At 58.7% G+C, this 10,566-nt stretch overlaps 1 protein-coding gene across 19 annotated transcripts; it reads left to right on the top strand.

Annotated features, from left to right (window-relative positions):
- The first annotated feature begins 376 nt into the window (after positions 1-376).
- LOC100346913 (asialoglycoprotein receptor 1) lies at positions 377-8,357 on the top strand. 19 transcript variants are annotated; one of them, XM_051825285.2, is made up of 10 exons: positions 377-397; positions 4,751-4,844; positions 5,053-5,152; positions 6,100-6,216; positions 6,320-6,415; positions 6,498-6,569; positions 6,700-6,786; positions 6,879-7,030; positions 7,108-7,214; positions 7,307-8,357. In XM_051825285.2, the coding sequence occupies exons 3-10, from the start codon at positions 5,083-5,085 to the stop codon at positions 7,461-7,463; spliced, it is 858 nt and encodes a 285-aa protein (XP_051681245.1). In that variant the 5' UTR covers positions 377-397; positions 4,751-4,844; positions 5,053-5,082; the 3' UTR covers positions 7,464-8,357. The 19 variants fall into 19 exon arrangements, with proteins under 19 accessions (XP_051681245.1, XP_051681247.1, XP_051681244.1 ...); XM_051825287.2 differs by lacking the exon at positions 377-397 and adding an exon at positions 4,366-4,500 and having other exon boundaries at positions 4,751-4,840; XM_051825284.2 differs by lacking the exon at positions 377-397 and adding an exon at positions 4,366-4,500.
- Positions 8,358-10,566: the final 2,209 nt, after the last annotated feature.

The raw sequence follows: 10,566 nt of genomic DNA, 5'->3' as shown, positions 1-10,566 counted from the left end.
TGCTGGGCAGCACAGCAGTTCCCAAAGGAACAGACAGGTGCTCCTTGCCATACAGAGGGGTCCTGTCCTTGGAAACCCACCATCGGTTGAAGGTATGGTAAATGCATGTGCCTTCGGGGCACCTTACGCGCCCAACAGTGTAGCCCAGTCTCCCTCCAGTGTGCTCTGGGCACTTCCGTGAGCTTGCACTGGGCAAGGTCACCCGACACCAGTCTGTGTTACAGTGAGGCTGACCCATGCGGCGGGCTGGGAGCTGTGGCTCTCTGCCACCGCCCAGCGTTGCGCAAGACAGCATCTCATGGCACATCGCTAGCCGGGGAAAAAATCCAATTCACAATTCAAAGGACAGTTTTTACTGAAAGCAAGTGACCTCCGCGCCACGGTAAAGTGGAAAGCCGTAAGTCACACTCTGAGAAGCTGGGGGCCTGTGTGTGTAGAGGAAGCTTGCTTTGTTCGTGTTCACGGAGCTGTGCTCGGCGCTGAGCTGCAGAGACCTTTACAAGGGCTAGTTGATTCAGTGGATTTCTTTGTTTTTTAAGATTTGTTTATTTGAAAGGCAGAGCTACAGAGAGAAAGGGAGAAACACAAGAGGCAGAGGCAGAGAGCCTCACTCCTCAAATGGCTGCAAGGGCTGGGGCTGGGCCAGGCGGAAGTCAGGAGCCTGGAACTCCATCTGGGTCTCCCACGTGGGCGGCAGGGGCCCATGCACTTGAGCCATTGCCTTAGCAGGACACTGGAATTGGGAACAGAGGACTTGAACCTGGTCACTCTGATACGGACTGCGGGCTTCCCAAGCAACGTCTTGACCATTGTCAAATGCCCACTCCCTACTGCCTACCTGCTCGTCTGGTCCTTGGGTGTTGTGTCCGGTCTTCAGGGTGGCTCCAGTGAGTCTCACCCCTCCACTCAGCCCCCTTCCCCGGTGAGGAGGGCTCACTGTAGGCCAGTGTGGAAAACATGGCTCGTGACTGAAGCCAGGCTGCAAGACACTGTGCTCTTGGGTTACTAGGGGCAGGGGGGAGTTGGGGGGGAGCCAGCTGCCATGCTGTGAGGGTGCTCAGGCAGCCCTAGGCAGAGGCCACGTGGTGAGCACCTGAGGCCTCCTGCCAGGCACCGGCACGCAGGCCCTGGGCAGTCAGCCTTCCACTGCACCCTCGGGGAGAGTCCGAGTCAGCGCCCACCCACTGGGCTGCACCCAGACTCCCGACCCACTGCACCCTTGGGGAGAGCCCGAGTCAGCGCCCACCCGCTGGGCTGCACCCAGACTCCCCGCCTTCAGAAACGGAGCCAGGGCACCAGCAGCCACTGTTCCTGGTTTCTGAGCTCCAGGGTCACTGTTTTGCAGCAGTAGATAACTGATACACACGTGCGGCTGTAGAAATCCAGTATGTACCTGTTATATCTCGAAATAGAAATGGAAAGACAAAGAATTCAAAACCAGCATGTGCAGGGCCGGCATTTGATGCGGTGGTTAAGATACCACTGGGGGTGCCCCCCTCCTGGAGCGGGGTGCTGGTGTGCGTCCCGGCTGCTCCGGTGAATGTGCGTGGGTGGGCAGTGGCAGATGACGCAAGTCCTTGGGTCCCTGCCACCCGTGTGGGAGACCTGGACGGAGTTCAGGCTCCTGGCTTTAACCTGGCCCAGCCCCGGTTGCTGTGGTGGATGGAAGATGTCTCTTTTTCTATCTTTTCCCTCCCTCTCTGTCAATCTGCCTCTCAAATAATTAATTAGAAAAGCAGCCCTTCCCCTCCCAGGTGCCACACCTGGTTCTGGAGCCCTGACTAGGGTAAGCTGGCGCTCTCAGGGTAATGCTATTTAGCAGCGCTAACCTTATTTATGACCATATGTGTACATACATGAAGCTGTACATACAGATGACCCGCACGTATGCGTGTGTGTGTGTTTTTTAAAAAAGATTTATTTATTCGAAAGGCAGAGAGAGTTATAGAGAGGAAGAGGCGGGGTGGGGGGGTTCCATCTGCTGGTTCACTCCCCAAATGGCCATGATGGCCGAGCTAGGCCTTTCCAAAGCCAGGAGCCAGGAGCTTCTTCTGGGTCTCCCACATGAGTGCAGAGGCCCAAGAACTTGGGCCATCTTCTACTGCTATGCCAGGCCATAGCAGAGAGCTGGATTGGAAGAGGAGCAGCCAGGACTAGAACTGGCGCCCAGATGGGATGCTGGTGCCATAGGCAGAGGATTAACCTGCTGCGCCATGGCGCTGGCCCTGCATTTATTTATTTATTTATTGACAGGTAGAGTTATAGACAGTGAGAGAGACAGAGAAAGGTCTTCCTTCTGTTGGTTCACTCTCCAAATGGCTGCTACGGCCAGCGCTGCACCAATCCGAAACCAGGAGCCATGTGCTTCTTCATGGTCTCCCATGCGGGTACAGGGGCCCAAGCACTTGGGCCATCCTCCAGTGCCCTCCCGGGCCACAGCAGAGCTGGACTGGAAGAGGAGCAAACGGGACAGAATCTGGCGCCCATATGGGATGCTGGTGCTGCAGGCAGGAGATTAGCCAAGTGAGCCTCGGCGCCAGCCCCCTCACATATTTTTTTAAAAATATATATTTTTTAAAGAGTTGCAGGGACAGAAAAAGAGAGATGTTCCATCCACTGGTACACTTCCCAGATGGCTGCAATGGCCAGGACGGGGCCAGGCGGAAGCCAGGAGCCAGGAGCTTCTTCCAGGTCTCCCACATGGGTGCAGGGGACCAAACACTTGGGCGATCTGCCAGTGCTTTCCCAGTCACATTAGCAGGGAACTGGATTGGAAGTGGAGCAGCTGGGGCTTGAACTGGTGCCCATATGGAAATGCTGGCGCTGCAGGAGGCAGCTTTACCCATTGTACCACAGCGCCAGCCTCTGTACGTGCATTATACACACCGATGATGGCAGTCTATACGCGTGGCCCCGATCTAATCACACAGCCCCTTTTAAAAGCTCAGAGGTGGTCGGAGTTGGAGCGTGGGTGAGAGGTGATGCGCTGTTGCTGACTTGGAAGGCGGAGAAAACCACCTGATTGTAGTGACCCCCAGGAGCCAAGAGGGGCCTGCGGTTTTCAGCCACCCGGGAAATCACGTCCGTGCTGGGAAGGGGCTGGGAACTGGATTGTTCTCTGCCCCCAGAAAGGAATGCAGTCCTGCCGGCTCCTGACCCTGCCTTGGCGAGACCTCAGCAGACAATCACAGTTGGACTTCTCCTTGGACGGGTGCCCTGTAGGCTGCGAGCTGATAGACGAATGTTGCTTTAAGCCACGTAGCGTGTGGTCCATTGTTACCCAAGGGTGCACAACCCACACACGAGACTTCTCCCGTGAAGATCTTGCACAATTCAAGGTATATATTCTTAAAGGAATAAACGGAACCTGCAGACAGGTCCCCAGAGTGCATAATCTGTTACTGTTGTAGCATAGCTTTTCGCTACTTTTTGCTTCCTCAAGTGTTACTCCTGGTATGTTGCAGAAGACTTGCTTATAAATTCCTGGCCCCTGACCTACTGAAGCTCCGGGGCTTTGGAGGGTGTGGCTGCTCCCTAGTCAGTGAGCCCGGGGGGAAGCAGTGAGAGGGCAGGAGCTCAGGCCGCTGTTTTGCAAGCTGAACACCACCGTGTAAGCAGCATCCAGGCTAAGATGACAGATTCCATCACCGCCGGAGCCCCCCTTCGGCTCCCTGCCAGTCACCACGGCTATGAGGGTCGCTGCTCTTCCGACTGAAGTGGCGCAGTTGGTCTGCTTGAATGACCTAGGTTGTAAGGGACCCTATCAGAGATCGCGAAATCCTGCCGCAGGCCCAGGGCGTGTACATAGCAGGAGGGTACTGGGGAGCCAGACAGAGGAGCCACCACACTTTACACACGGGCCACGTGGCGGAATATCTCACAGCCACAACTGCTCACTGAAAGGGCTTCGTGAAGCAGCACTGGCGTGCCCACGTTAGCATGGTGAATATCGCCCAGTTTGCAAGTTAGCATCACACAACCCTCTCTGATGGCCCCCGTGGGGCCAGAAGGAGCCACGTTCTGCATTTCTAGAACCCAGGGCCCAGCCATGTCCGCAGCTGGGGGTCCTCGTGGTTCTAGGGGCAGCACACAGGGCTGCAAGTCAGGATGCTGCAGTGCCTCGCTGCCCTGTGCTGCCCTCTTATAGAGTGTGACCCTGCGCAAGCTCTTACCTGTCAGGACCTCAGCTTTCCCACCTGCAAAATGGGATCCCTGGATCCCAGCAGAGGCTCCCTGCCTCTCCTGAACCACGCCCCCTGGCCAGGCTGGGGGCTTGGCTTGGCCTCACAGGAAGTTGGGACCAGTGGCTCCAGTGTCAGGGTCACAGGCCCAGATTGGGCAAGAGCAGGGAGCCGCTGCCTCTGATCCTGGTCAGGAATGTTTGGAGGCACCAGCAGTTCTGGGCACTGCACAGGCAGGAAGTGAAGGGGGAGGGGTGGGGGTAAAAATCGGCTCCTCTGGGCCTGGCTCCTTCTCTCCAGTGGTGCAGCGAGGAGCAAGGTAACTGGTATGTGTGTTGGGGGGGGTAGGGGTGGGGTTCAGCTAGGAAACTCCCTCTCCCTGGGGAAGGGAGCTGAGACCACTCACCCTACTCCACCCCCATCCCAGTTCCAAATCCATTTCTACTTTTGTTTACCGTTCAAAGTCCCAGGCACGGCAGATGCCAGGCTCTGTATGCCGGGACACAGGGACACAGAGCTGGGGTTCAGCGCCCTCGTATGGATCCTGCCCCCTTTCTCCCACTGTCCAGGGCTGTCCACCCAGCCCAGGCTTTGGCCCCTCCTTAACCGGGGATCTGCACGCCACTGAGGGAGCCAGGAGCCAGACGTCGAGACCTTCAGCAAGTAAAACGGGAAGATAAGCAGGGTGTCAGTGGGTGTGTGTGTGTGGGGGGGACTTTGGTGGTGGGGGAGGGCTGGGTGGGAAGACATCAGAGGATGGATTGGGGGGGGTGTCAGGCCTGGGAGGGGATGGAAGACAGGACAAAGGTGTGCATGGAGCTAGGACTTGATGAGGGACTGCACCCCAAACTCCAGCCCCAGCCCTGTTCAGCCCCAGCCTCAGCCCAGCACCAGTGCTATAATGACAAAGGAGTACCAAGACCTCCAGCACCTGGACAATGAGGAGAGTGACCACCATCAGCTCAGGAGAGGTGAGCAGCACCTGTCAGCCACACACACACACACACACACACACACACACACGCCAGCACTCCGTGCTCCTGCTGCGCCTGCAGCCCCTGGTTCTGTGTGGGTCTCTGACATGGGGGGCAGGGACTGAGGGGCCTTCTTGGGGGTACGGTGCGGGACCCGGGGTTGGAGTCCTTTTCCTGGACACAGGTGCCCTTCTCTGAGTCCCTTGACCTTGGCCATGCCACCTACTTCCTAGGACCCTGGGGAGATTGGACTCAGGGGTGTGGGAACTGGGGAGATGAGGTTGCTGTCTGCTTCTCATGGAGGGAACCCCCTCTTTCTTTGCCAACACGGGGTGGGGGGCCTGCACCCCTTGCGTGTGTGTGCACTGTGGGGCTGAGACATCTGTCCCTGATCTGAGCCGGCATAAGGACACCCCACAACTTCTTTGCCTTGCCAGGCGGAGGTAGGAGGAGTGTGGGGAGGGAGGGAGGCCCTCAGATTCCAGCTCACAGGGGACAGGCCTAGAGGGTTCTACTCATCTCCCTGCACGCAGCCCAGGACCGGTGTGATTCAGGGAACGGCCACAGTCCCTTCTTTATCTTCGGTGGGAGCGGGGTGGGGTGGGGGTGGGGGGTGGGGAGGAGCGATGCCCCTAGGCGGCGGCGGCGGCGGCTCGGACGTTCCCCGGCCGCAGTGACGCCGTCTTGCCACTAGGTGTCAGCAAAGACCCAGCGCTACCGCAGGGCTCGCGGGGGTCGAGGCTCAGGTCCCAGCGCTCCGCTTCGCTCTCCGTCCTCCAGAGGCCTGGGGCTCGGCAGGGTCGCCCGCTGCGCAGATTTCATACCCTCTCCGTTGCTCCTCGTCTCTCAGCAGCCTTAGCCTGTTCCCCTGCCGGGACCCCGGAGCTGCGTCAGGCTCCCCCGCGACCCTGACTGAGCTCCCGGCACCCCCTCTCCTCTTGCAGGGCCGCCGGCCCCCCAGCCCCTCCTGCGGCGTCTCTGCTCCGGACCCCGCCTCCTCCTGCTCTCCCTGGGCCTCAGCCTCCTGCTGCTGGTGGTTGTCTGCGTGATCGGATCCCAGAGTGGGTGCCCAGGGGTGGGCAGCGAAGGGAGCAACAGTGAGAGGGGTCAGGTGGCGCGGCTCAGCTCGGTCATTGGGTCCCATCAGTGCCCTCTCTTGCCCAGACTCCCAGCTGCAGGAGGAGCTGCGGGCCCTGCAAGAGACCCTGAACAACTTCACCTCGAGCACTGGGGCCGAAGTCACGGCACTGAGCTCCAAGGGTGAGGGGGGCTGGGGGGCTGGGAGGCTGGGAGGCCGGGGGAGGGGAGGGTCGTGCGGACCCTGAGCCAGCCTCTCCCTCAGGAGACAGTGTGGGGAAAAAGATGAAATCGCTGGAATCCGAGGTGGAGAAACTGCAGCAGGACCTGAAGGAAGGTTAGAGGGCGAGAAGGGGAGAGAGAGAGGCAGAGGCGTAGGCGGCCGCGGCAGGGGTGTCCGCTCCTGGATGACCGACCCCCCCACCCCCACACTCCCCGCCATGACCTCGTCTTCCTCCTCGCCCCAGATCACTCCAGCCTACTGCTCCACGTGAAGCAGTTCGTGTCCGACCTGCGCAGCCTAAGCTGTCAGATGGCGGCTCTCCAGGGCAATGGTGAGCGCGCAGGTGTCCGGGCCCACCCGGCCGCGCCCCGCCTCCGCTCCCAGGAGCGCCTCGGAGGCTTCAGCCGCGCTCTGCCCCCGCAGGCTCGGCGGGCACCTGCTGCCCCGTGAACTGGGTGGAGCACGAGGGCAGCTGCTACTGGTTCTCGCGCACGGGGAAGCCCTGGCCCGAGGCGGACAGGTATTGCCGGCTGGAGAACGCGCACCTGGTGGTGGTCACGTCCCGGGAGGAGCAGGTGAGGCGCTCGACCGGCATAGGGCAGGGGGCTGGCAGGTTGAGGGCACAGGTCGCCACTTCTCCCCTCTCCCCTAGAAATTTATCGAGCACCACATAGGTTTTCTGAACACCTGGATGGGCCTCTCCGACCCAGATGGGGTCTGGAAGTGGGTGGACGGCACCGACTACGAGGCCGGCTACCAGTGAGTGCGCGGACGCCCGGGGTGGGGGTGGGGCGCTCGTGGCCGAGGGTGAGACCTCGTGCGGCCCACACTGGCTTCCCGTCCGCCCGCAGGAACTGGAGACCAGGCCAGCCGGACGACTGGTCGGGGCACGGGCTGGGAGGAGGGGAGGACTGCGCCCACTTCACCAACGACGGCCGTTGGAACGACGATATGTGCCAGCGACCCTACCGCTGGGTCTGCGAGACGAAGCTGGGCCCGGCTGCCTAGGCGCCCCCTCCCTGCTAATTTATTTCCTGGGTGCCTCGACCTGCCGCGGGGGCCGGGGCTCCTCCCCATCCTGGGGACGACCCTCTAGGATTTTAAGGGCTGTGGAAGAAGATCTGACCCCGCCCCGGGCTCTTTCTGTAGTTGGCAGGTTATTGTCACCAACACTTATTTTTTAGAGTTAGAGAGAGAGAAATAAACGTAGCCGTTCTGCGTTACCTGGTTTTGGGGGCCTAGGACCCTGAAGAAGATTGCCAGCTTTGGGAGGTGCCCTGAGAGCTGACTGGGGGGTGGGGAGCAGCCAAGGCTCTGACGCCCGCTGGAGCCCTCAGCGCCCTGCTTCCCATCTGAGGCTCCTGGCCTTGGCCATTGTGGCCGTCTGGGGAGTGAAGCAGCTCATGGAAGGTCTCGCTCTGTCTCTGTAACTCGGTCTTTCAGATAAATAAATCAGTGGTTTAAACAAAGAGAACTGAATGGGGCTCAGAACTGGGTGCCCGGGTTAGGAGCCAGCTTTGTTATCCACAGTGTACTGTTTGGGCAGGCGTCTCTGCTCTCTGTGTCTCAGCTGTAACACGATTGTTGGGGCTGGCGTTGTGGTGGGAAAAGCCACTGTCTTCGGCAACTGATTTTGCGTCCCAGCTGCTCCAGTTCCAATCCAGCTCCCTGCTGATGCACCTGGGAAAGCGGTGGAGGATGGCCAAAGTGCTTGGGCCCCTGCACCCATGTGGGAGACCTGGAAGAAGCTCCTGGCTTCAAATCAGGCCCAGCTCAGGCCATTGTGACCATTTGGGGAGTGAACCAAACCAGATGGAAGATTTCTCTCTCTCTCTCTTCCCTCTCTGTCTCTGTGTGCCTACCTTTCAAATCAATGAATAAATCTTAAAAAAAAAAATAGAATTATGACTGGAGACCATCGTGGGGGAACCACCCCGATTGGTTGTGTGCTTTGGGAACTTGGAAGGAAGCTCTTTGGTGTCTGCACGTTCATTATGGTTAGCAGAGCAGCATCCCCAGCACTGCAACAAATACACAAGCAGGAACCCACCAACAGTGGAGGGAAGAGGGGAGCCGGCGCCGGGGAGAAGCCCACAGTGGACGGCACCCACAGCCAAGGCGGGGGTCAGGGCGAGCGGAGGAGCACTTTGCAGAAGCATAGGAGCTCCTTAAAAACTGGCAGTGTTGGCCGGGCCGCGGCTCACTAGGCTAATCCTCCGCCCTGCAGCGCCGGCACACCGGGTTCTAGTCCCGGTCAGGGATCTGGATTCTGTCCCGGTTGCCCCTCTTCCAGGCCAGCTCTCTGCTGTGGCCAGGGAAGGCAGCGGAGGATGGCCCAAGTGCTTGGGCCCTGCACCCCATGGGAGACCAGGAGAAGCACCTGGCTCCTGCCTTCGGATCAGCGCGGTGCGCTGGCCACAGCGCACTGGCCGCGGTGGCCATTGGATGGTGAACCAATGGCAAAGGAAGACCTTTCTCTCTCTCTCTCTCTCACTGTCCACCCTGCCTGTCAAAAAACAAACAAACAAAAACTGGCAGTGTGCTCACACATGAATGGGACCTCAAGAGGAGAACTACTCTGACCACGACCAAGTCAGAAATGAACACAAAAGTGAAGCCGAAAATAGGCCCGTCACCAGACAGTTTTCTCAATAATTTTAAGAGAAAACCATAGGGGGAAAAGTCGTTTAGAACTGAGCAGTGAGAGCATACACTGGAGGGGGGCTGGCCTGAAGCAGCGCTCAGGAGAGAGCACAGGTGTTACAAGACAAGGAAGTGTGAAAAAGAACGGCCAGAAAAATCGCCCAAAATAAAAGGAAGGTATCTGGGCAGGCACAGCAGGGCACGACCCCCCTGCAGTGCCAGCATCCCGTGTCTCAGTGCCAGTTCGAGTCCCAGCTGCACTGCGTCCCATCCAGTTCCCTGCTAATGCGCCTGAGAAGGCAGGGGATGATGCCCAAGCGCACGGGTCTCTGCCACGAACCTGGGAGGCCTGGATGGAGTTCCAGGCTCCTGGCTTTGGCCTGGCTCTTGTGGGCACTTGGGGAAGTGAACTATCAGGTGGAAGATCTCTCTAACTCTGCCTTTCAAACAAATAAATCTTTAGAAACAAACAAACTGCAAATATGAAAAATCCAGATTTTCCTGTTCTGCTCACGGGTGGACTTAGACCCCTTGGGAGCTACGCCTTCCTCCTCCCTCCCCCTGGACCCATAGCGCCCCCTGGCCCCCAAGGCGGATTAGAGGCCTTCGCGGTGGCGGCAGCGACCCCTAGCGGCGTGAGCTTCCAGCAGCCACATCGCTGCAACGGACAACCACACCGGCGAATTAACAGTGAGGTGGTTGGTGGGGGACCCCGCCTTGAGCCAATTGGGTTTGGAGGCTGAAAGTAGCCTTGGTCTCTTAGATGACAACCTGGAGATGACCAGGCCCTTCAAACCTCACGCGACAAGGCCAAGGTGGGCTCCTTGGAACGGGCAGGCAATGCCACAGCCAGCAGCCAGCAGGGTGCCTTTCCCAGGAGAGAGTGGATGTTGGAGGAAATGGGTCTGAGGAGTTGGTGCGGATGACCTGGACCAGGTCAGGGGAGCTTCGGGCCGCGTTGGATGACAGCTGGTGTCATCTCGTTGTTCTAGATCAGGGGAATGATTAAAAAAAAAAAAACCCAGACGGGGAACCCCACTGGCCACCTCCCAGACAGCTTAGCAAAAACCAGCCAGGCTGCCCCCTTTACTTCCCCGGGGAGAGAGGTGGCTGAGGAGAGAGGCAGCCGGCCAACGTGACCAGGACCCTGAGTGAGGCAAGGCGGAGGAGGCCGAGCAGGCTTCTCGGTAAGGATTCGGATGCCTGCTGGCTGATGGCACCATCGTGGCTGGGAGAACGTGCCTGCCGGGCCACGAGGCAGGTTTTCACGAACCTCAAAGGTAGAATTCTCACCGTAATCACCAGCCACGGAGAATTCCTGTCTCAGGTATGAGCTTATCCAATCAAACAGCGTATTAAGAGATAACACGTTCCAGTAGTGCATGTGCCAAGAATTCAGAGATGGCTTAACATCAGCAAAACCTATTAGTGTACGAGATTTAGAAAGTACAGAGAATAATCAAGAGAA

The sequence above is a fragment of the Oryctolagus cuniculus genome, chromosome 17, assembly GCF_964237555.1.
Source record: "Oryctolagus cuniculus chromosome 17, mOryCun1.1, whole genome shotgun sequence".
NCBI lineage: Eukaryota > Metazoa > Chordata > Mammalia > Lagomorpha > Leporidae > Oryctolagus > Oryctolagus cuniculus.
Note: the sequence above shows the minus strand (reverse complement) of the source record. Positions and strands in the feature narration are given on the sequence as shown.